General features: G+C 35.9%; 1 protein-coding gene across 1 annotated transcript; it reads left to right on the forward strand.

The window, feature by feature from the left end:
- On the forward strand, nucleotides 1-26,847 carry LOC149070019 (polyprenol dehydrogenase-like). The gene is made up of 7 exons (XM_089249463.1): nucleotides 1-250; nucleotides 448-555; nucleotides 5,963-6,034; nucleotides 7,619-7,720; nucleotides 17,550-17,757; nucleotides 18,832-19,024; nucleotides 19,127-26,847. Exons 1-7 carry the CDS (start codon nucleotides 133-135, stop codon nucleotides 19,349-19,351), a joined length of 1,026 nt encoding a protein of 341 aa, XP_089105589.1. The 5' UTR covers nucleotides 1-132; the 3' UTR covers nucleotides 19,352-26,847.
- Nucleotides 26,848-27,134: the final 287 nt, after the last annotated feature.

Below are 27,134 nucleotides of genomic sequence, written 5' to 3' on the forward strand. Positions count from 1 at the left end.
GTATTGAACTGTTTACTCAGCTGAGTGGATAAAAACAAACAAATGCTGATCCGATTTATAATCAGTGACACGTAAAGAATCTCTACCAGAGATAATTGATGAGAAAATTATCATTATTAGTCTAGAGACAAAATGAAGAGCAAATGTGGCTTTTTCGAGATAATCGTGTTGTACGTCTTCTCAGCTTGTTACGTCATAAAAGAGTTTTTCGATCGGCTCTTCTCGGTCAAACCCGGACTCGCCGGACAATGTAATGGATATAAATTCACTCATTTATCATTTGTTAAGAGTACTTTTTTGTAAGCGCTTCTTAAAACAATTAATTTAATAATTCGAAACTAGCGGAATTCTCATGTCAGTGGTTGTGTTGCTAATTTTGTTCGGAATTCATTCATTTATTATAATTTGTCATGGCTATTAACACATTTGTGTTGTAATTCTTTGTAGTGTTCATGAAAGGTGAAGGAAGAACTGCTGTTATAACTGGTGGTACAAGTGGGATTGGTCTCGAGACTGCGAGGAAGTTACTGTCCTTTGGAATGAATATCATCATTGGTGAGATATGGGACATTCTCTCGGAACTGTGCTCTGTTCACTCTAGCTTGATTACCCATCAAAACAAACCACTGTACAAATTTTTGATATCACTCCGCATCCTTTGCCTCCATCAGCTGTAATTATGCCCACCCTTTTATTTCATTACAAAGTAATGTGTATGTTTTTTCACAGCGCTGGAACTGGGCGGGGGGCCAGGAAAATGCCCCATTTGAAAGACGTGCTAGGAACACGAAAAAACAATAACCAGCGCCACCACCTGGCAGAATTCAGAACAGCTTTAGAATAGGATATAGAGCATTCTGATACCCAACTATGGCAACTTATCGCCAGAAAGAAAGTTGCCAATTTGGCGTGTCCCTTATACCAAAGCTGTTCCGTAATGGCTAGTATGCAATAAAATAATAAAAACAGATATATTAAAGGTACAACCTGAGAGGCAATGATATCCAAAATGAAATAACTCAACTGTAACATGTTCCATTATGGAAAACCTTTGGAAAAGATGTGGGTGAACCAAAAAATAAACCGTTTGAAAACCCTGCAGAACTAGCGCCACCTGCACACACATGATTGTATAGAACCTTCTAGAAATCAAGAGAGAAAACGCCAACTCTCAGTGCCATTTTCTCAATCATGTTGGGTCATTTGAAAAAAAAGTCGCTAAAACAATCGGCAGATTATATTATAGCTGTTCTGTGAACACAGTTATAAAATTATCAAATTTAAAAGGGGGGGGGGGGGTGTGTGTGCAGTAAAATCATGCTTGCCCCAGACACCGCCTAGTTATCACCCTGTCTTTTCATAACAAAGCTAACTGTGTTATGTGAAAATTCTGCAACAAATTCACAGATATAAAAACATTTTCAATTTTTTATTAATTTTGTTCATAATGCAGAAGTTGAGTAGCCGTCAACACTGGTAGACCTTTCTTCGAGCTGAATATCGCTACCAAAGGCTTGTGATCTGTTATGAGAGTAAATCTTCGGCCTTTCAAGTAAAGCATAAATTTCTTTACTGCCCAGATAATTGCCAAAGCTTCTTTGTCAATCTGGGAGTATCTCTGTTCCGTTTTTGTCAGCGTACGAGAAGCGAAGGCAATTGGTCTTTCTGTTCCATCTGGTAAGACATGTGATACAACTGTTCCTATTCCCACTGGAGAAGCATCCGAAGCAAGAGTAAGAGGTAGTGTAGAATCATAGTGCATCAAGATTCGCTTTGAGCAAATTTCCTTTTTGATCTTCTTGAATGCAGTCTCACACTTTTTAGACCAACGCCACGGAACGTCCTTTTTTGTCAGCTCATTGAGAGGATAGGCAATGGTTGCCAGATTAGGACAAAATTTCCCGTAGAAATTTACCATGCCCAGAAAACTTTTTATTTCCTGAACGTTTTTCGGTGCGGGAACTTTCAAAATTGCTTCAGTTTTCTCATTTGTTTCACTTAGGCCATTTTCATCAATTTTGTGACCTAAGAAATTTATTTCTTTTTGAAAAAATGTGCTCTTTTTCAAATTTAACTTCAGCCCATGCTCCTGACATTTTTTGAAAAATTTTTCCAAAGCCCTGAGATGTGACTCGTCATTTGTTCCGGTCACTCTGGCGTCATCCATAAAAACTTTTACACCATCTATTCCTTGGAATAGCCCATCAATGTACCTCTGCCATATTGCTGGAGCTGCATTTAGGCCGTACATCAATCTTTTACAGGCGTATAACCCCTTATGAGTGTTTATGGTTAGGAGTCGTTGACTGTCAGGGTGCACTTTCATTTGCAAATATGCATGACTGAAATCCAATTTTGAAAATCGTTTACCCCCATTTAAACATGAGAATATTTCCTCAAACGTTGGTAAGGGATGCTGAGGCACCTCTAGCTTAGGATTTAATGTGACAGAATAATCTGCACATAACCTTATGGATCCGTCTGGTTTCACCACGGGAACAACTGGTGTAGCCCAATCTGAAGTTTCAACTCGCTCGATAATGCCTTCTCTTTCAAGCCGGTCTATTTCTTTTTCAACCCGGTCTTTTAATGCGAAGGGCACAGTTCTCGCTCTACAAAACTCTGGGGTAACATTTGGTTTTAGCTTTAGTTCCACTTCATGGTTATTTATCTCACCCAATTTGTTCTCGAAAATTTCTTTATAATCATCCAACAATTTTTTGAGATCCATGTCATTAGCGGTCCTCACAGCCTTAAGAGAGTTCCAGTCTCGATTGATTTTGTATAGCCATTCACGGCCAAAAATCGTGTCTAAATTTTCCCTCACCAAATATAAGTTCAAGTGCAACTTTTGCTTTTCGTACTCCACTTTCACAGTGACATATCCCGCTGGGACAATTTTTTCTCCATTGTATGTTCGGAATACTAAATTCGTAGGTTGAACTTTTTTCTTCGAGATTTTTCTGAATCTCTGTAAGCTCATTACTGATACTGTTCCACCCGTATCAACTACCATACTCACTGGTTTATTGTCTATGTTGACAGTAACCATCATCGGAGGCTTTTTCGGCTCTTCACTCAATACCCACTCTAACCCAAACATGGAAACATCATTTTTGTTTTCCTCAACTGAAATCTGTTTCTGTTTGTTAGGTGCCGATTGAGTCTTCTTTGCCGCGTAGCAGGCTTTTTCTATATGCCCGATTTTTTTACAGAAGCGACATTTGCTAGCAATAAATCTGCAGGAGTCTTTATCGTGATTTGTCCCTGTTCCCTGTGCATCGTATACACGACAGATATTTGACAGCGGCGGCAGAGTAGTTTCTGTTTTGCGTGGGCAGTTTCGTTTTCCTCTTCCCCGCTTTCACTACCTTCAGTTCTGCCGGCTTCCTGATAGTCTCATTCGCCCCCCTGAACAGCTTTCTCCATCGCCAGCGCGATCTTTATTGTTTTGTCTAGCTCGATGTCGTCTTCCTGAAATAAACGATCGAGGATCGCTCTATCTCGGAGCCCACTAACGAAAACATCCCGAAGCATGGTGTTCAACATCTCTTGTTTATAATCGCACGCGATTGCGAGATGTCGCAATTCAGCTATATACGAACTGATGCTTTCGCCTTCGTTCAAATGAAAACATTTTATCATCTCCCCCTCCCCACCTATAAGAGTGGTGTGATGACAGGACTCCAGCCCGGGGACCCTGGGATGATTCATATCCTTTTTTTTCACGTAACAAATTTTCTATGGTAGGGCCTGTCAAAGATTCCAGCCTAGGAATCTTGCTGTAGAAGGGGGGGGGGGCATGGTCATTATAAAAACTGGTGAAACCCTATTTTATGATAGATACTGAGAAATACCACTAATTTTTCTATAATTCCTTTTTCTTTTCTTTGAAATTTTTTAATTTCTTTTTTGAGCTAATTTACGCCATACAATTTTTCTGGGTTGAATATGCTGCCAATTATAACATAAAATGAGTTATAAATAACTTGCACTTGTGTTGCCATTTTTTCTTCTTCTGAAGGGTCTATATATTTAATTATTACATAATTTTCCATGGGCTGTAGCAGTTCCAATTTTATGAAGGAGTTGCCCAGTACGTCATTCTTTTATTTCACACTGATAATGATACCCTGTTTCTTGCAAGACAATTTCGGTTTATTATCCACACTCCCGTTGTGATATGGGCTCATGTTCCCTCATCCCCAAAACATCCAGCAGCAGAGCACCCTGGGTTGGGATCTTTGGTGATTCTCCCCCCATGCCAGACTTTCTCCATAATGAATTAAAAGTGTCTGGCACAATGAGACTATTGGAGAACAGTATACTTTCGAACCAGATTTTCAAAATTCTCTTTTATGTCCTTGTGATAATCCTCAACTTTTTGTGACTTGAATAACAGTAGGTTACTTTCGATGAGAACACTACTTTACCGCACACCAACTCCGGTCATATATCGCCATACACCAATTTCCAACCAGAGGAGTTGGGTGGGAAATGTAGGCTCCATCCATCGGTGGTCACCCCAGGCTCGGTAGGTAAAGAACTCGCTTCTAATGTTCTATGCCTGGATTCGAACCCATGGACCTTGATGGTAACGTTCATAGTGGAAGACGAGCATCTTACGACGTCCCACTCAGGCACCAATGAGAACACTATCACTGTCTCCTACTTTTCTCAACAAGCTGCTAAAACAGAACAGTGAGGTATTTGAAAAAAAAAAGAATATATATTCACCACGATAAGTGAGACTTCTCCCCTCCTCATATCCATTGTAAGTTGGTGTTTGTGCGGGGTAAGAAAAAAAGTGTGTTTACAGCAACGAATCCCTGTTGCTTAACAAGTTTCAACAAGGAGTTGTGGAGCAGCTGCAAGAGCAATAATTTTTTAAATGTCTTTTTAAACAAGATAGACATGCACACAATCAATTTATGTGTTATCAAACTATAGAAAAGAAATGTCTTTTTGTGAGAACTCTTAGAAAAGCATATATACAAGTATCAAATCTGTTTGTGACCAGGAATAATAATAATGAAAATCTTGATGCTTCGGTTAAAAGAGGGAACAGTAATGTTTGAGTAAGAAGGGTGTATTCTGTTGACAACCAACCCACATGAAAGACATATCAGCAAAAATGCTCTGACCGGTCTTCAACAAATATTTTTTTTCTATCCTCCAGATAACTTCAAAATACAGTAAAAACTTCCAACAACGGCCACTAACAGTACTATGAGAATGTAGCTGCTGTTCGGAAGTGGTCGTTAGTAGGAGTGGCCATTTTATTTCTTAAAAAAATTGTGATCTATACAAATACGTAAAATTAAGATCTGTAATTGATTATGATAATTATATAGTTAATTATACCAGAATGTATGACTATATTGATACTGTAATATTATAATAAAATTAATTAATCAACAGAACCACAACTAGAGGGGGATCATTTGGGTCTGCTGCTCCCAGCACTGGACCAGAGGTTTGCAAATTTCACCCTTTAACTCTCATTTAACATTGAAACGGGGATGGCAAAATGTGTGTTTGTGGCTGACCAAGCCTCTAGGTTAATCAATCGGCCCTGTTAACTCTTTACTGCCCAAGATGCCCGAAGATGGCAGTACAGTCAGTACAGATACAGTACAGTTTTGTCAAGCTGCAATCATCATTTTGCTACCCGCTCTTCTGTAACAATCATTCAGAGCATTTTCCTTGGACTAATGACAGTTTTGTCCCCAATTCAGATTCTCAATTTACTATGGATTGCGTTTACCGATTCCAGTTGAATCTAGAAGGAATCTGATTCGTGAAAAAAAGGTCTTGTATTTAGAATGGAGAAAAAAATTCTTGAGAAGTGAAATTTGAAATATTTTAGTGCCTAAAATTAAATGCGACCTCAGTCTTTTAAGAATGTTGTGATATCATTGTTTTTAATGAATTTGATTATTTGACTTGTGTATTGTTGCAGGGTCGAATGTCTCGGTTGAAGAATCTAAAAAGTGCTTGGAGACTCTTAGGATCCAGTTTCCCCGATGCAAAGGTATTAATGCAGTATATTACTCATCTTGATTCTTATATGGTGGTGTGACGAAGATTAATGAATTATGAAATGGGACGTACCTAGATTAATTTATATGGCGGTGTAACATAGTAGACATGAACACATTTGGGGGGAAATATATGTCCACCTTGCGACCGAAAGGGGGTCAAACACAAAATAAAAATATTTATTTGGAAATTCATGCGTGTGATTGCATGACAGGTGGGTCCTCACTGCTTGTGATCTGGTAGTTAGTGAATAACTATGTCTCGGTCTTGCTTTTCTCTCCCAATCGATACCCAAACTGGTTGCGATTGCATCACTGCAGCTATCTGCCTTACAAGATTCGGAAGGCGTGGAGCAAATCTCTCATTTACCAACAGTGATTGGATGTACGAACTTCCTGTTTGTTTGGTGCACATAGCTTGTTTCATAATAAATTATACATTTTCTCATTCTGTTCACATTATGTGGGAGCTTAGCAGATTACTTAATGACACCATGTAGTACGCTTACTGTCTAATAAAATCTAATTTGTTACTGCTAATGTTCAAGCCACATATACACCTAAAAATTTTCCAGAGGAATTACTGACAAATCGGTGTTTATCAGAAAGTATGTGTATGTACATGTCTCTAACATATTTTTAACACTAGAACGATGAATGCAGTTATTTTGACCGCAAAGCAACTTTGACATGTTATTACACCTAAATTGTTGATCTCAGGTTATTGAAATTTCATGACTTTTCTTATCTTGTTGAGGTATTTGAATTCTTAAAAATAAACTTTTTACTTTCTTTAGTTTAAAGAAGAACTGAAAGAAAGTTTTTAAAACTCAAAGTTCTACCTAGAGTGGCAGTAGTGATCATTTTGACTAAACTTCCTAAAATGAAAAATTTTCTTATGAAAATGGAAATATTGAAATAACAGATGTTCTATCACATGGTATTAATTTTTTTCCAATACAAATTTTGTAACATTTAAAGGTACACATTCAAAGAATCTCATCGCCTAACATTATTAGATTCATTTGACGTTTTTATGGGTATTGACACTTTATACTGTATTTCATTCACTGAAAAAATGTCGCAAGAATGACAGGACCTTTATTTCTCACAATTTGCCCATGGCTCCTTCAAGAGCAAGGCTGACAGGACTCTAACTGTGGGTGCCTGGGGTGAAATAATTTATGTTGAATTTTTTCTATGACTGCTAATGACAGCTTCCGTCGTTCTAGGTTATTCAAAAGTCCTATCATTCTAGTGTTAATTTCTAAGATGCGAAAGTGCTCTAAAACCTCAATTACACAAGAAATGAAAATACTGGTATCTTTCACTCTGCAACAAGGAAAAATTGTAAAAATTATGGGAAAGAGGCATGAAACCATTCCCCCCCCCACGAAGGAAATTCAAATCCCACTCTCGCACATATGAACCAGGCTTAAAAGTGCTGCCATTGCCACCTATTTTTCAACTTCAGAAGAAAAGTGCCATGTGTTGAAATTTTTTTGTTAAATTTTATTTTCAATTTTTATAACCATCATGGATCATTATTGATTTCGTTGTGCAATTTTATTTGACAGTCGAAATATGGTATGTTGATATGTCTTTGATGGATTCTGTGAAGGCTTTTGCAGAAAAGTTCCTTCTCTCGGGTCTTCCTCTTCATATCCTTGTAAATAATGGTAAGCATGGCGTTTTTGTTTCACATTTTGTTTAAAATTCATGTTACCAATTCACAAACATGTATCTTGCTTGAATTTAAAGTTCTTATACAAATACAAAGACCACAACAGAAAAAATTCCCAACAAGGTGGCTGAAAAAAGATGCCCATAAAAGATATGGATGTCGAATATATATCTAGATATAATCTCCCTAAATCTGTCACATGCTCGGTTTGAAATATCCTTAGTTAAAGCAGACAACAGGAAAGAAATAAAAGCAAGTTTTTTTGTGTTTTTTTCCACATTGGTTACTTTATTGTATTTGATAGTTTGGTAATTTTACATTTACAGTTTAACTCTTTTTTTTTTTTCTTTTTTTTTTGTGTAAAAAATTTTTCAGTTCAAGTCATCAATTCAAAAATTCATTTAATTAGAAGTGGGTGGGTGTCACCAATGGCAGTCCATATTCATCAGAATATCACCTTTCCGGTCATAAACCAAGGCAGTGTTCTAGTTGCAAACATGATTCAGATCTGGCCACGTCGATTGAACGAACCAATGAATCGAGTCCCACTGTTCAAGGCAAGTCACTAGCTCCCAGTTTCATCATCATCATCATCATCATTTGGCATCCCATAAGGGAAAAGCCTAGGCAGATTTTGCCCATTGCTCTAACACCAAGTGGTTTAACATGAGTTGTAGGTCATGTGAGAATGAAGAGAAACATTATTCTGTGGAAATTCCCAGAGTTTGGTGGCTGCTCTGGGGACGAAAGTTATGGTATCTGTTACCACATTATATTGAATCTCTGTATATGGGAGATTATGGAAAACCACAACCGGTAAAGCCATATCAGAAAATTTGAGGCTGCTCCTGTCTGCGGTGCCCTTTTAGAAAAGGATCAAAGAAGGTCTCAGAGATATGGCTGAGAACTCACCATGAACCCAGTTTCAGGTAGATCTCCCAGCGATTATCAGTGATAGGCACTCGCTAGTTCAGCCAGATCAACGTTGGATGATGGATGAGAACTGAATGTCTCAGTCAGCAACATGTCGGTACCTTCATCGGGAAACCTCTTGAGGTTTTGTCACCAAGAATTCACTCAGAGATAACAGCTACAAGCAGTCTGGAACTGTAAGACAATACAAGGCTGTTAGACTTTCACTTAAAATCAATTCATCTGGACCAGCCGGGAATAATAGAACTGGTTCAGCCAGGAATAATAGAACTGGTTATCTGATTTATACAACATAACTTTAGTTAAACGTCCTAAGCTAGGAGCGATAGGTTAAAACAGGGGTTCTCTCAAACTGTGCACTGCGGTGCCCGGGTGCGCCTCTAACCTTTGTCAGGGGCACCATGGAGGGGTAACCATGAAAAATGTTTTTCAAAAATATGCTTTGTTAAACAACTCTGGGGAACCGATGGAGCTCGCTGATAAGCATTGAATAGGAAAAAGGGGCACCGTGGGTGGAAAAAGTTTGAGAATCCCGGAGTTAAGCTACTTAAATAGTAATGTCAGTCGTATTTGAAATAATTGTGAAAATGCGATCGTGACAGCATATGACTGGTATTTAAGGGAGAAATTCCCGGCCACACATGTCTAGACAAGCCAATTGGCTTCAAGGTCATTTCATTTACATATCGTGATCGCAAACTGGCAACATTACGATCAGCCTTGATCGCCATTACACGACTACCATTGCAGATTGCCAACGGAAAACAACAAAATGTAAACATTTATATTTTTAAGTGATGACGATCTCAGACTTTTATGGGGGCCCACGTATACGTTATAGACTATGTCAAAAATATAGCAATCCAATAGGGGCAATAATTATGATAAAATATAAATATACTTCTTCCAATGAAAAATTATGGTTGTCTCATCTAAGCATGGATAGTTTATTGATTTATCCCAGTATATTTATCATATTTCTTTTTAAAAATGTCAATTGTGTTGAAATTCATGAATCCCTGAGAGGTAAGCTATTCCATTTATTCACAACCCTATTAGAGAAAAACTCCCTTTCAACACCACAACCTGGATTGTCGCTTACTAAGCGATACTTGTGTTGCCTAGTAGAAGCAGCTGATTGATGATGCATCAATAATTCGTGGCCCATTTAATCCATTCCATTGAAAATTTTAAACACTTCAATCATATCCTCCCGCTATCTACGGTCCTTCAATTTTAACATTTTCGAAACGTCAAGTCTCTCTTCATAGCTCAAGCCCTTTGTGCCATGAAGAGCACGCGTGGCTCTTCTCTGACAGCCCCTTGACCAAGTCAATGTCCCTCTGTAAGTATGGTCTCTAAAATCTGATGGAATACTCCAATGCAGGACAAACTAAGCCCCGGAAAAGTGGAAGGATTACTTTAGGAGAATGCAAAGAAACCTTTTTGAGGATGAAACCGAGCATTCTAATCAATATTTGTGGAATCAATAAATGTGGAAACATAAATCGCTCTGGTGGTATAGCACTATTTTTTTCTGAAAGTATAATTTTTAATAAGTTGCATTTAAATGAGATGACATGTGTTGATTCGCTGTTGGTTGATTGTACTTATGGGAAATACAAATTTATTTTATTAAGAATTTATAGGTATCACATGTATTCTATTGACACATTCATAAACGAAATTAATTATTTGCTTGATTATAAACGAGATAAAGATATGTATTTGATCGGTGACTTAAACATTGATATTTTAAGATCTGAAGACTTAAATATTTTTTCTTATGTGAATTTGATGTCAAGATCTGGATTTGAATCGTTAATTAATTCTCCAACTAGAGAAACCGCTGAAACGTCAACTTGCATAGATCATATTTTTTGCAGATCCAGAAATTTAAATTAAAAAAAAGCTGTACTTCTCGATTTGTGCATAACTGATCATAAAATGGCTTTATTTTATTTAGAAACAGATCGTGACAGCAATGACTCAAATTGTGAAACAAGGTGCTTTACCTATCTTGATAAAAATCAATTGATTGATCTTGTAAAAATGGTTACGTGGCATACTGTTTACAGTTGTGAATCTCCAAACTCGGCAATGAATACTTTCTTGGATTTAATTAAGAATTGTGTTGATGCTTCTACTAGAGTAAAGTATAATAAAAGAATAAGAAAACCCTGGATTACGAAAAAAAATTATGAAAAAATTAAAATTAAACATAGATTATTGAAAGAAATTAAAAAGAAACCGTTTGATATTGAGCTGCGATATAATTTCAAGACATTTAGAAATATGTTAAACAATGAGATAAAACAAAATAAGAATGACTATTATACTGCAGCATTTATTCAAGCAAACGGTGATTCAAAATCTCAATGGAATTTAATTAACAAATTAATTGGTGAGGATAAATATAGCAGCATTGACACGGTTTTTACTGAAACAACTGGTGAAATAACGAATCCAATTGATATTGCTGAATGTTTTAATGACTTTTTTTCTAATTTTTGTAACAATGATGTTCCTAATAATTGTAATTCATTAAGTTGTTCAAATTTAAATTTTTTTGAGAAATTATTTTTTATATACCCTACGGATAGTCATGAAGTATTGAGTATAATAAATTCTTTACACTCCAAAATTCGTCAGGATTTGACAAAATTAATTCCATAACATTGAAGTGCATTGCATCATATGTAAGTGATGTCTTATCGTTTATTTTTAATTTAAGTTTTATCACTGGCGAATTTCCAGAGTGCCTGAAACTTGCAATTGTTTCTCCAATACACAAGAAAGGGGACAAAAAGAATGTTAATAATTACAGACCGATTTCTTTATTATCTGTCTTCTCAAAGGTCATAGAAAAAATAATTAAATCCAGAATAATTAAATTTCTTGACAGCATTAATTTTTTTAGTGAGAACCAATTTGAATTCAGAAAGGCAAAAAGTACAGAGGACGCTCTTGTTAATTTTCTTTCAAATGTGTATATAGCAGATAACAATAATTGTAAAGTTGCGTCATTATTTTTAGATATCTGCAAAGCTTTTGATACAGTGAATCATAGTATTCATCTAACCAAACTAGAATATGCAGGAATTCGGGGTTTGCCACTTAAATTTTTCAAAACATATCTTACTAACAGAGTTCAAAGTGTGAAAGTAAATTCCGTTTTGAGTTCTAAAAGACAAATTACATCTGGTGTACCTCGAGGATCAGTACTTGGACCTATTTTATTCCTAATATATATATAAATGACCTGTGTAACTTTAATTTGAAAGGAAAAATCACTGCTTTTGCTGATGATTTAGCTCTTTGTTACTCTGAAAGCTCTTCAATTAACTTGAGGAATAACATGCAAAATGATCTTAACTCAATAAATATCTGGTTTAAAAATAATAATTTAAAATTAAATACAGATAAAACTAAATATATGTTATTTGGTTCTGGTACTTTCGATGATTTTGGTGTCCTAAAATATCATAGTGTGACAGATGGGTGTATCTCGGATTGTATGTGCACAGTTGTAAATAGAGTAGACACCTTTAAGTATTTAGGGATTTTTTTAGATTCAAAACTATCCTGGAAAACACATATTAATTATTTGAGTGTAGAAATCGGGACATTAGGAAATTTTATTTTACCTGGAATAAATGTTCCCAATCTATTTTAAAACTTCTTTATTTTGCGTTAGTAGAATCTAGATTGAGTTATGGCATTACATGTTGGGGTGGGACATACTTCAGCAATCTTTCTTCATGTTTTGTCACACAGAAGTCCTTCATCCGTATCATTCTGAGTAAAAATAGACTCATGCATACATTTCCACTTTTCAATCAATTAAAGCTACTCCCTCTGCAACATCTGTACGTTTATAAAAGTTTAAAAATGTTTTATAAAAGAAGTGGCCATCTCAATCTGAAATTACATAAGTCTGGAATGCAATTTAGACGTCATACTATACAGGTACCATGGCCAAATAAAACTCGTTTCCAAAAATTTTTCCTTCATTTAGCTCCCAAAATATTTAATTTACTTCCTCAGTTAATAAAAGAACAATCTTCATGTACATCTTTTTTTATCAATTTAAAATCTTGGTTGTTAACTCAAGAAGATTTAAATTATCTGTTTGATATTGTAATGTAATCTTCTTTTATCTTGCATACGCTGCTAAATGCCAAAATTTTTTGTTTATCAATTCCATTCCTGTTGCCACTTATTTCTTGGTGTTATATGTATGTGTGTTTTTTTCTTTCTTTTTTTCTCTTGTTATTATTTATGCCGACAGATTTTATTTATTTATATATTTACAATAACCCCAGAAGGCATGAAATGCACTTATACTGGAAGAAAAAAAAAAAAAAAATAGTCAGAACGGGAAGCACTTTGCATACGGAGTCAGGTCGAAATCCCCAATAGCGGAAGCAAATCTTGCGTAGGAGGCACATACAAGTTCTGATGGAAGACTGTTCCATATTCTTGCCACACGGCATCTATATCCGTGGAAAAAGCAATCCCTTCTAGCCGTTGATATTCTTATTTGGAAGCGATGCCTACGTAGGTTAACTCGCCTGTCTATGATCTCAAAGAAAGGCTCTCTCGATGGTAGATAAACAATTTGGTGGACTAGTTTGTCGCACATCTTCAGATCTGCAGCGATTCTACGCCATTCCAGCGAGTGTATACCCAGAAATTGAAGTCTCTGGCAATAAGATAGACCGCTCATGCCAGGTATTCGTTTAGTAAACGACCTCTGGCTTTTCGAGGAGCTTTGTGTCCTTGATTTTGTAAGGGCTCCATACTTGCGAACAGAATTCCAGAGTCGGGCGAACGTACACACAGAAAGCATATGACAACGTATGTGCATCACACTTACGGTATGCGTACGTAACATATATGAAATTCTATTAGCTTTGCAGACTATGCCATGATAATGATCAGGGAAATACAGGATGCGGCTCATTGCAATACCCAAATCCACGCATGTATCCAATTGCTGTAACGTTTCATTACCTAGTTGGTAATATTCAGGATCGGTGCGTCTACCTAAATGCATTGATCCACTTTTTGATGATGAAATAGGTAGCTTATACTGACAACTCCACTGGAAAAGTTGTTGGCATGCAATTCTTAGGCCCCTAGTGTTTTCCACTGGAGAGAATAACTTAACGTCATCAGCGAATTGCAATAGAGAGATGGGTGACACAGCCTGAGTAATATCGTAAGTGTACAAAGTAAATAAGATCGGGCCTAACACCGATCCCTGGACAACTCCGCTTGGCACCTGACATTCTCTAGACATCACGCTGGCTACGCGAACCTGATGAACTCTGTCTGACAGCAGTTCTTGAATTATCCTCACAACTTTATCCGGAACCCCCATGCAAGCTAGCTTCCTCAGTAGTAGCAATCTGTCTACTTTATCAAATGCCTTTTTGAAATCGACGTAAATTACATCAATCTCTTGTCCAGAGTCTATAGCCCTCTCCCATATATCATGAGATATCAACTGCTGCACTGGTAAGGAGCGGCCAATAATGAAGCCAAGCCAAACTGAACTGAGAGGATTAAGCCCATCTCGTTGGCAAATGGAAGTAACTGATTGACGATGCATCTCTCGGAAATTTTGCAGGATATATCAGTTAACGATATCGGGCGATAATTATTCGGATCTGCTCTGGAGCCTTTATTCTTATAAATTGGACTAATAACTGCAGATTTCCAAGAGCATGGGATAGATCCGTAGTCATAGAAGGATGTGAAGATTAAGCTAAGCAGAGAAGATATCGGGTCTGAAAGACGTTTGTAGAAACAACTGGGTATTCCGTCAGGACCCGGAGATGATCGACCAGGAAGAGAAGCAATAATGGCTTTTATCATCTGAGTTTGGAACATGTCACGAAAGACGGGTTGATCATTCATAAGGCCTTGATAATGATGGTCGTAACCGGAACAACTGAAATTATATGAACCAGAAAATATGTCCGCAAAAACGTTTGCTTTCTCATAATCTTCCGTTATCGTGGTACCATTCACAGTTAGCGTTGGTATGTCCCGGGATACACGAAGTCTACTGCGGACATTTCGGTGGAAAAAGTTGCGATCTTGATTTTTACAGAGGTTGAGGAGATGTAAACTCTCTTTCTCTTGGATGTAATTTGCATAGTTCCTAGCCATGGCCTTGTATTGTTCTTTAGTGGTTTGACTAGGTATTGATCTATATTGACGCCAAGCATGCAATTTCCTATTGTTTAGCATTCGTAAAACCTTATCTTTTTTTCTAAATCTCATTTGACGGGGAACATGTTCACGAGACCACAGAAATAGAGCTGGCAAAGCATCCGCAGCTGAGATAGTTCCAGCCAGTACTTGGTTCTGCAGATCTTTTACAATAGTTGCTAATCGTGAATAATCTGCATTGTAATAGTTTAGTGTTGATTGACAATCTAATCCTGTTGTAATATGCAATGAGAAGTGTATCAGCAAGTGCGGTGGATTATCGCTGTTGCAGAAGGATGGAAGTGCATATACGTCGTAGACCACCGAAGGATCGGTAGCAAACAGAAGATCTAGGAAGTTTTCCCCTTTCGTGGGAAAATCGACCAACTGAACAAGGCCTAGTTCTGCTGATATTGACATGAACTGTGACTCCAATTCAGATGAGAATCTCCCAATTTTAGACTCTCTCCAGATAACTCTTCCAGTTTATCCAATTGATTCCCCGCATGTTGAAGTCTCCGACCAAAATCACCGGAAAGCACACACAGCAGTAATGCCTTAGTTCTCTCCAAAACTCACACCAATGATCTAAATTACATGCTTTATTTGGTGGAGCGTACGCCGTAATAAGCCTGCACTTCCTATTTCATCTTTTTATATCCACCGATATTATCTCAACATCTTGATTTCCATTATGTACGTTCACCAGCTTAGGTTTCAAGCTGCTTCGAATAATAATGCATACACCTCCTCCTGCAGTAGTTTCTCTGTCGTATCGGAAAATATCGTATCCTGGTAGACATATCAAGGAAGACGAAACTGACTGATGTGACCAAGTCTCTGCTATACACAGAATGTCGACTTCGTATGACTGAATGCAGCAATGCAAATCGTCAATTTTATTCACAATACTTCTGGGGTTCATGAATATACCTGTAACTCTTGATTTAGAATCGGATGCGTGTTCATTTGTTGAAGAAATTGACGATGACTCTTGTCCGTACAGTCATTGTTGATTAGAGGTGTCCCTCTGACTAGGCAATGCTTCCGTCATAGTACAATCTCCAGCCGGATCCTCCAGAAGATATCTGGGAATACCAAAAAACTCTCTGATGTGTATACCAGATGGCCAGTGGAATGGATCACTCAATGAATCCCAATTACTATCGACAGTGGTTAGTACAAAAGATGCATAGTTGTTTGAGTTCCTTGTATTCAGCTAATGCAGTCGTACTCGAATTGCGTGTCCTGCAGTATGCGATGTACATCCGAGATAGATGTCTCTGGAGCAAATCTGTTCACCAGCAACCGACGTCTGCGAATCGTCGGCACTACACGCACCTGCGACTTCGTAGACATTCCCACTCTGAATTCATTACGCCGATCAGTCCCAGTTGCGACGTTGGATCGCTGTAAACTGTTAGGTGGTACTTGATCAATATCATCCACTTTCAAGCAAGGGTGGACTGCCCGAAACGTGTTGTTATTTGACAAATTTTCCTTTCCCCTCAAAGTATCAGTCAATATTTGGGCATACGAAGCGGTAGCGACAGGCTCTGGCAATGATTCACAATTGTTTGCTCCAGATGAGTTCACGTTTGAGCGCATAGCATTTGACAAGTTAGCTATCTCTGACTGCATTCCAGGAATGATCTGGGCAATGCTCTCTAGTCTACTAAAACGTTCCTCAAACTTCTGAAAGTTTCTCTCAATAATCTCTGAAATATTAGCAGTTTCGTTCATACTAGGCGGCGGCTCAGTGATAGCAACCTCCGATGAAGAACGTTAATTTCCTACGACATGGACTTCATCATACAGCTTCATCATTTCATTCCTCAGCACGAGAAACCGGTCTCTCTCGGCTGCTTCTGCCCTTTTCCCATCACAGACTCTTGTGAACAGGAGGGTCATTTCATCCAAATTCTTGTAGAACTCACCATTGAAGACCTTGCTTCCAATAGGCGACAAAGGGCACTCATTCGTCATCTCGATCTTAACCCTAACTATTCCAGTATATGTATATTAAACACTACTTTACGCTGCAATTGCAAGCTAGGCTTAAATAAAAACAGAACAATTTACTCTCAGTATCATATGTTCGTGAAATAAAAAAGACCGTAATAGATCGAAGTATATCGCAATTTACTTCCAAACTCAAAAAAACGAACATGAAAGCACGAAAACAACAGCAAAAAGTATATAAATTAATTAAAATTATAGCGCTCAAGAACAAAAATGTCAACACATGATGTTACCATCAGAGGGTTTGTATCGGATATTGTTTTGTGGGCTCACAAGCTTGTTTAGCCCCTAAATGTTTTGTAACTGTGTTTAAAAATCTTAAATAAAGGAAATTTGAATTTGAAATTTGAATATTTTGACCACTGTTCAGGAACAATAAGGTTCTCTTCAATAAGAATTAAATTATGATAGTTGAATATGCGCTCAGAGGTTTAAGAATTTTCAGCTATTATTTTTTTGCTTATAATTACTTGTAAGTGAAGGTGCCATTTCATCATTCATTAATACTTATGCTTAAGTGAAAACACCGGGAAAAAAAATGCTGTTTAGTAAGAATTCATTAATAAATTGTGGTTTCTAACTTAATTGATGCTTAAATAATATTCATGACTGATATTTGATAGAATAATTTCTATCCAACTTTTTAGCTGGTATCATGTTTGCTCCATACAGTGAAACAAAAGATAAATTTGAGTCACATTTCGCTATAAATTATCTGTCGCACTGCCTTCTTACGAAATTGCTTCTGCCTCGCCTGCAGCAGTCTGCAAGCTCCAATTGTTGTTCCAGAATTGTAAATGTATCATCCTGTCTGCATTATTTGGGAAAAATGGATCTTCTCGCATCAAAAAATATGTAAGAGTTTTATATTTTATTTCGTTCACGTACACAGAAACTGTGAATTCATTTTGATCTATTCGAGATTTTGCTCAAATTGCTCATTTATGAATTTCTATACTATTGCATTTGCTTTAATTCATTTTTTTTTGTCTTGAAAGTTCTTATCGGAATGTTTCTTGTCTAGTTGTATTTTTTCTTTGGGCATATCCAAAGCATGTTTTTGAGTTTTAGTTTTATGGCCAGTGGTCTCTCCAGAGTCGTTTCACTCAGTAGATCCCGCTGTGATTTAATTAACTGCCTGTCTAGAATTTCATCACCAGTACCACCAAACCGCGCATACACCTAGTCAAATATTGCTCAGAAGAACTTCTAACACATTGCCCGATTTTGGAATGTACCATGTATGTGTTTTGTACCTGACATGAGGTTTGTTTCGGAAGAATGCCTGTTATGTGTTTAAGAAGTGTTACCAACAGCCTTCCAAATTCATAAGTAAATGAGTCAGCAGGTTATTTTGGCTGTCATATTATGTGTAAATCTTGAATGTTTTAGTCCTGATCACTTTCTGTGGAGATACATTTTTAAATGTGGGTGTTCGGCTTGTGTTCACACCTGTTGGCGCACAATAAGTAGTGGACTGTATTTGAATGGTTTCAGCTCATAAAAGCAGAAGTGTCTCACTTAGAAATTCAACATTTAATTATAAAGAGAACTTAATGTGAAACGGTTCCCGCAGGAACACTTTAGACAGGTGCACACACCTGTACTCACACAGAAAGACTAAAAAACACAAGCACTAAAAAAAGGGAAAAACAGGAACAAGCAACTATATCGATGCTAATGAGATGCTGCCATCAATAAAACAAAACACAAGAACAACTGGGGCTCTAACAACACTTTTAAGCACTAGGATTTCATTGATCAATACACAGATTGCAATGCGCATCAATTTTCACTATGCTATGCTCACTAGCTCCCTGTCAACCTGCAAAAATATTTTAGGGAGAACGTTATAGTGTCCCAACTTTAATACTATACAAATTTTCTTCCATGGATGTGTATGATTTGTGTTTTCATTCTTATTCACAGCTCATCATATTGTCCTCATCAAAGTTATATGCAGTCAAAGTTGTACCAGGTCATGTTCACTCTGTCTCTCAGCAGATATCTAAAAAATGGAAACTTTCCAGTTGTTGTAAACGCAGTGCATCCAGGTGTCATCTATACAAGGCTTTATAGGCATGTCTGGTGGGCACGATATCTTGGTCCATTTATATTACAGGTATATGATGTGATTAGCTTCAATCATTGCATTTTGAGAACTCGTAATGCATTGTACTACTATCTGCAATCGAGTTAAATATTAATTTATTTCATCTTTTAGAAACCAGTTAGAGGAGCTGAAGCGTGTGCCTTTGCAGCACTTTCAGCAAAACTGGAGCATTCTGGAGGGAAATATATAGAAAATTTCCGCAGTGTCAAGCCGAGCACCTCTGCCCAAGATGTTACATTACAAACGAGGTTATGGAATGAATCCTGGGTAATGCTTGAACCATGGCTCGATGAAACTGATGAACCGAAATTGGACTTGGATTGGGAGAAGCCGTAAAAAAAAAAGAAAATTGGGGGAAAAACCGATGAATGGGAGTTTTTATTAGATGTTTGAGTAATTTATTATCAAACTTAAATTTTAGTTATCTTTTTCTTGTAAAAATTAGTTCAAGAATGTTAGTTTTTTGTGTGTTGGGGGGAATGAAATGTAAAAAAAAAATACAACACCGAAGCATTTACATCATGGATGCACTAACTTTTCAGCTTATGGATAATTTTTTGTCCAGAAATAGTATTTTGTGCTAATTATTAGCTGCAACAGCTAAAGTACTTCTTTGAGGGCCAAATATGGATGACAAAACATTAACAAAATCTATTTGAACATTGCTCTGATAGGTTTGTAGGTTGTTATGTGTGTTAATTGATGTTCACAGCTCACTTTATTCCATTTATTGCATGTGTTACATTTAATGTTGTTATATGGTATCTCAATGTCGTGAAGTGTTTAAAATTATTTCTGAAGGGTCATAAATTTTTCCCAAAAGGGCCAGTTTATATACAGAGTGAAAGTGATCTATTCTGCCAAACAAAAGGGGGTGATAGATGAGCCCAAGTGGAACATGAAACACCCGAACAACCCTGTCCTATCTGAAACTGTTTTCGAGTTATGGTAGATAATGGGGAAAGAAATGCCTAAGTCTGAAAAAACCAAAATTTGTGAAAATCCTGCAAAACCTATATACAAACTCTGAAATACGAAAATCCTATAAGGTGATCCTATCCAGATATTTTCATTGAAATATCTGGATTCATTCGTGAGCTACAAGTGCTGAAAGATTGGCAAAGTTCAAAATTGAATTTTTGCCAATATTTTCAATCACTGATTCCGTAAACAGTCTTCTAGCTACGATCAGGAAAATGTATCAATTTGACTTGTCTGTTCCACCAACTTTCAGAAGATGTCTACAACATACCATGTCAGTCTTCTAATTTAGGGGAAATATAGGCCTAGCTTTTTTTACGTTTGCAATACATCACTGAAATCAGTGTTTGTCGTAGACATTTTAGTAGATTTTTGGCCACAATTCAACTTTCCACTTCTCCAATCTCGCAGCTCTTATAGCTTGCTATCAAATAAAAGTATATTGTTTAAGGTGGTGTCACCTTGTAGGGGATTTTTCTGCTAAATCAAAGTGTTGCCAAAATCTGCAACCGGCAATTCGAATGTTCAGTGAATATCTACTTCACTTCGACAAATGTTGATTTCAGTGATATATTGCAAACAAAAGGCTAAATTTCTCCTGAACCAGAATACTGATATGGTTTGCTGTCAGTTTTTTTTTTTGAAAGTTGGTGAAATGGTCAATTTTTTACTAAATTTGGCCGATTGTAGCTGTAAAGGTGTTTGTGGAATCAGTGATTTAAAATAGTGGCAAAAATTCAATTTTGAACTTAGCCAATCTTCAGTGCTTGTAGCTTGCCAATAAATCCAAATATTTGATGAAAATGGTGTAACCTTATAGGATTTTTTCTGCTCTTTCCAAATATGAGATTAGTTTGCATTTAGGTCTTGCAGAATTCTCACAAATTTTGGTTTTTTTCAGACTCGACACATTTTTTTCTACAATCGATTATCAATAATAACTCAAACAGTTCGAGGTAGGACAGGATTGGTAGGGTGCTTCATGATCCATATGGGCTCGTCTATCACCCCCTTTCATTTGGCATAACAGGTCACGTTCACCCTGTATATCCAATAGGCTGAAGTTTTTGTGCACCCATGATGCATACTAGATTTATGACTTCTAAATGGTTCTTACATGTAATAGTGCTTTTAGTGTGTGTTTAATAATCAAAGCTGATAATAATAGTCAAGGCAGAAATATGTGAATTTCGCTTTCTCACCCACCGTTTCTTGCCAAAGCCAGTATAATAGGGAAATACCTCTTAATCATAATGGCGTAATGTATTTTGCTTTGCTTACCCAGAACTTGAAGCAGTTGTATTTTTCCTCATTGAAATGCTTCAATTTGTTTTATTTCTGAAATCACAGAAGACTACTTTCTAAACGGCATCTAAAAAGTGATTCTCTTAATAAGTTTGACCATGCAACTAGAAATTCATCTGCCTAGGTTGTGAACAATCCTATAATAAAGGTCGAGTTCAATGTGAAATATGTAAGGATTGATGGCATGAGAAATTATCTAGTTATGAAATTACAAGGACATTCATTTACGACTACTGTGAAATCTTTGGATGCATACTCTTAATTACACACACTTAATTATTCTTACCCAATTACTCTTACTTGAGAGGGCAATAAATTATGTGTGTTTTTCAGTTTTTAATAGAAAATTTATAACTTATTTGTTTATAAAGCTACTGTTTTAAATTCTTGCATGGTTACTCTTGGTTTTATAAAGTTTGTGTCATAAAAGTTTTGAACTTATCTATTCAAGTTCCATTTTCATAGTCGCAAATCCATTAGGTGGGTACTTCTATCCCTCCGGCCTTTCTCTTATATTGTGTGAATTGGCTTTCAGAAACTATCTTGTATCAAATATTTTTCCAGGCAGTTTGTTTACTTGAGTAATTACTTTCCAGGTTTTTTTTTGTGGTACAATAAAAGTTCGATATAATGAGTCTGGTTTATAACGGGAATCTCAATATTATTGCTATACATTCTCAATGAGCTAATGCTGATACTTAATTTTCATTACAAAAATTTTTGTCATAATGCAATTTTTACCACTATCGTGAGCTCAGTATAATGGAGTTTTTTATTTTATTTTTTGTGAACTTCAATTGCAATTACTTATGATGTTCATGAAATGGTTGAATAGAAGATATTTATTGATTTTTGTGTAAAGATTGATATTGATTGATTTATGGTTTTTTTTTTCTGAGCAGTTAGGTTTCTGTTACTGAATATATTGTATATACTTGTATATACTCCCAATTTTTTGAAATCGCAAACTAGTATATGTAAATATTAATGCATTGGAAAATGGTATCACATGCATGCAATTTTTTCAAATCATTTTGATCATTTTTGTCGCAAAAAAGTCATTTTCTGTACACGAGGGATAATTTTAGACTAGGACCTACAATTCATTGTCGATTCCGAACGACAGGCTTGTTTTTATACTCATCGAGAGGTTGGTACACTAACCCCTCGATGTGGGACTCCCTTCGGTAGTAATATTTTCTGCGATTGCATCACCGTTTCTGTTGTACCCCTGTGTCCAGAAAGTTTTCTGACAAGGACGAACCAGGTATTGAACTCGTGACTCCTCTAAACATCCTTTGGTACTTTAGGCGAGTATCTTATCGACCTGGGCTACCGTGCCCTGCAATTTTTTTTTATTGTATGTTGTACTGTGCACACACTTTAAGTTATGGCATCTTTTTTTTTAGTTGCATTCACTAGCTACTGCATCTTCCATTATGTATTTCTCCTCATACATGCAATCAAATAGACAGTTCCGTTTTTTTCTATAAATCATAGCTTTTAGATTGAAAAAATATATCACAGTAGAACCTTTGTTAATTGGAAGAAATAGATCCAGAGTCACTTTAGATGCAGGGAACCCTGATTAACAGAATTGATGATCTATCAGCTGAATGCCACATCTATCATGCCACATGTTCGCAATCTCTTACATCTCGTGAGACAAGCACTTTCTGATGGGTGATAAAGTACATTCATATCATTTGTTTTGATGACTGGCAATGATGCAATGTGGACATGTTTTGATGATCTCGTTGATTTTCCGCTCAGCAGCAGATTGAGTCTGTTCCCCCTAAGTAATGTAGCACTGCATCGTAATTGTGATTCTTACTGACCCTGGTCTGGCTACCAGCCTCAATTAATTCAGGTTCTACCGTATGTATAAAACACATAAAATATAAATATATGTTGGATATACTGGCATATTATGAATGAGGAATATATTTGAATGAGAACTATTTTTCTTTTATTAATATTTTTTTTATAATATGCACTTTCATAATATTACACATGCACAATATCTTGTAACATATCATGCAGTCCTTAACCCCTTAAACTGCTCTTATCATTTACAGATGATTAGTATAGTAGGCTGCTCAATCATTCGCAATAAATGGATCATAAAGGGAATTTGTTTTCCCTCTGACATACAGAAAGGAATATTTCCAACTTTTTGCACAGCCAAAGGGTTAAACAATTTCAACCATTTGCAAATTTTTGTCATCACTCGTGGCATTCTAATCATACATTTAAGTGATGTTGCAATGCTGGTGTCACATGTCATGCTGCTAGGAAATAAGTAATGAACTTTGTCTCTTATGCAGCAGGCAGTTCAATCTTTCATCACCATGCATCTGTATTCCATGATATGAAACACACACTCACACTGCTGATCAAAATTTGTCTGTTTGTGTGCAAGGGATGTCTTTAGACATTTGTGCACATTAAAAATATGAATATGCATCTTTTGGAAAAGATATTGCTGGAGAGTCTGTCATTTAAAAATATTCCTCATATCATTGATTTCATGACTTGACTATGGCATGTCATGATAGTAATGCGGCACATTCATCAAAATCATTTGCAAGCTTTTACTCAGACAGTTTCGCTATTAGTGGGAGCGTTAATTTGAAATATTGAAACATACGTGGTGTTAGAGGTTGAGGCTTTGTTAATTGGATGCATTCTTGTATATTTATGAAAACTTAGATTACTCATTTTTGTGAAATTTTCTGAAAAGAAAATTTTTGAATATTTATTGTGCCTTTAAGTACTATGATTTCTTATCTTGGGTATTTTTGAACAGTTTTTCTAGTTGATTTCGAAATAAATATGTAGATAAGATTAGTCAATGAGACAGAGTACAATAACATTTAGAATTTAAGTTAATTAATCTGCGAGTTGGTGTGGCCAATAAGATTTTCAATTTCGATATCTCCAATAGGTTGTTCGTACATGCTGAGTTTATGTCTAACACATTGTTGTAATGCAATATTCCTTAAAATCATGTGTAAGTGATGTCATGTCTTTCGCAAATTTATTTTCGTAATTTCCTGTTGTATGTTTTGCATGAAAGTAAGATACTGCAGCTACCATTTTGGCAGCAATAAAAAAGAAATGTGCTGTTTGTGAAACATGTAAATTCAAATTCACGAAATGAAGCTGTGATTACCTCGACTTAGTTTTGATATATGTATCATAACATGCATTTCACTAAATTTTCAATTCTGAAGGATTGATATGATGTTTTCAAATTTTGTGGCATTAATTTTTGTTTCATGTTAAATCATAGTTTTCAGATGTTGTGATCTCAGTGACGATTGCCAAATCAGGGTAATTAATATGATTTTAGAAAAACCTATATTGCTTTTAATATCTATACAATGCTATTTGGTAAATTTTATTTTTAGAAGCGAAAGTATTCCTTTGTCAGACTAATTTTTTTTTTAATTTAAAAAATTTTGCACAGCAGTTAATAGCGTTCATTTTGAATGTTGAGTTGTGAAATCTTAGTGTGAATAATATGCATATTTATTCAATTTCATGTACATGTAATTTCAGCCCCCACTTTCAGCAATTGTGATAATTTGCTCAATTGTGATCAGAGTGCCAATTGACTTATTTTTTTGTGAGATAAGCATAATTTATACACTTGTATACAAACCGTTTTAATTTCTATTTACTTGCATTTATATTAGATGCATATTTTTTTAAAGAAAATATGTGTCTGTCTATTTGTGTTGTAGAATTTTAGTATCCAGATTTGATGTTGGCATTTTATTGCCAGCTTTGTTGTCATTGCTTGTGAGACATGACATTTTGTGCTAGAGATCTTTGTTTGATTCTTAGCATTTTCATAAGTTAGTGCAGAGGTTCTTAATCAGGGATTCGAAAAAGAAATTTGGGCGGGTCGGAAAGTTAACTGGCTAGGTCATTTTTATGATGTATTCAGAAGAACCCACATGAAGAAGCATTGTGGAGGGTAGTTTGCCTGTACATAGAAGAATCAAGGGCACACTCGACAGAAGAGCTCATTTTCATGAATTATTAAATGACATCACTGTCAAGTCTCCCAAATTTCTATTCTATCTCCAGGACTCCAGAGAAATTCTTATATTCTTCCAACCTGTGATTGTAAAAAATCCTTACATATTTAAGGGAAAAAATTATTTCCAAAGAATTTACCCGAAAAGAAAAACTGCTGCTTCGTAAGCATTATGTAAATTGTTGCCATTCTGTCAAATCACAAAAAATATTTCATTTTTGGGGAGAAAACACAAAATTCGCCAATCAGCGAGAGTCAGTCTGGCCTTTCGAAATCCAAAATTGGCATGATCGCTTGTATCTGCTATATCCATATGTCCCGTTTCGGATCTGACAAAGATTTTTTTGGTTTGCGAGACTTGATTTTTGAAAGTAATAATGACAGGTAATTTTACCCAAGGACTTCAACATACTCATCGGTCATGATTAGCAATTGCTTGCACAGTGTCATGTTTTTTTCAACGGGAAAATATCTCAAATTTTCCGTTTACTAATGAAAAATCCCTAAAAATTTTAAAAATCCTTTTCACATTTATTGTATGGAATTTGAATCCATGTTAAAATCTCCCGAATTCTCATTCTCTAAAGTCGGCAGCTATGAAATGAGATCACCCCATTCCCAATAGCTCCTAAGAGATGTGGGATGTTCCTGCAGCTAAAGATAGATTGATTATTTGATGATTATTTTCATTGGTTGTGCCTAGTAAAAGAGGTTGAGAATCACTGCATTATTGAAAAAGGAATTGAGTAGGAAAGGAATTTGGTATTGAAAAAGGAATTGGGAAAAGAATTGAGTAGTAATTTGTGTCTAGGCATCTTTTCAATTATTTAGTTAGTTACTTAAGCACTTTTTTGGCTTTGATATATATGTCTTTCAAGTAATTTCTAAGGGCACCTTGCATTAAACATTTTCATGTAAAAGAAAAGTGAACAGACCTTTTTTTTTATCATAAATATGTAACAATTAGTTGTTTAGCATGGTTTTTTTTGCCACTCTTACAATTTGTGCTCTCGAACTAGACTCTACATAGTACAAGAGTTTTTTTTTTTTCAATTAAAAAATGAGGAATATCTACATTTTCTCCCTTTCTGACATTCCAAGATTTTTCTTTCAATCAACATTCCATTCCAACTGTATGGGATATTTCTTATTTTAATGCACTTTTTTTGTATATTAGATGTATGATTGGCTTCGCTTGCATCAGCTGTGTATAAGGCACGACTTTGACCTGAGAGAGCTCTTTGAGGCTGTTAAGTTAATGAATAATTTCAACTTGATGAAAAGAGTTCAATAAAGAATGAATTTTACACTGAGGCATTTCAAACCCTTATTTTCTATGCTATTTCATTACTACGCTGTTAAAAATTATTTATAGTTTCTACAATAAGATATTTGAAAATGTGAAAAGCTTATTTTTTTGTATGATTGCAATTTTTTTTCACTCTTTGTAATGTCTTTTTTTTCCCTTCACTTTTAAACTGAATAAAAAGATTCAACTGGACCACTTTTCAATTTTCCTAATTGGTTTTTGAATAAAATCTCATCTTCAGTCAAGTGTTTGAGGCAGAATATAAATTGTGTTGTATATAAATATGCAGTGAAACCTGTACGAGACGGAACGTAAAGGGACTGAAATAATATTGTTTTAGACAGATTTCCGTTTTATGAAGGTGAAAATCAAAGCACTAATTATTGAAAAGACTATATTTTGATTCTGTTTAAGACAGGTTTCCGTCTCATACAGTGTCCATCTTATACAGGTTTCACTGTACCTGGTAATTGAGC

This window comes from Pholcus phalangioides, unplaced genomic scaffold (assembly GCF_987345545.1).
Source record: "Pholcus phalangioides strain wild (caught in Gottingen) unplaced genomic scaffold, Ppha-v1.0 ptg000022l_1, whole genome shotgun sequence".
In the NCBI taxonomy this organism is placed as follows: domain Eukaryota; kingdom Metazoa; phylum Arthropoda; class Arachnida; order Araneae; family Pholcidae; genus Pholcus; species Pholcus phalangioides.

Coding starts and splice junctions, on each gene's coding strand:
- LOC149070019 (XM_089249463.1), top strand. CDS start 133: ATGAAGAGCAAATGTGGCTTTTTCGAGATAATCGTGTTGTACGTCTTC. Junction 6,035..7,618: donor CCAGTTTCCCCGATGCAAAG/GTATTAATGCAG, acceptor TTTATTTGACAG/TCGAAATATGGTATGTTGAT. Junction 7,721..17,549: donor TCATATCCTTGTAAATAATG/GTAAGCATGGCG, acceptor CCAACTTTTTAG/CTGGTATCATGTTTGCTCCA.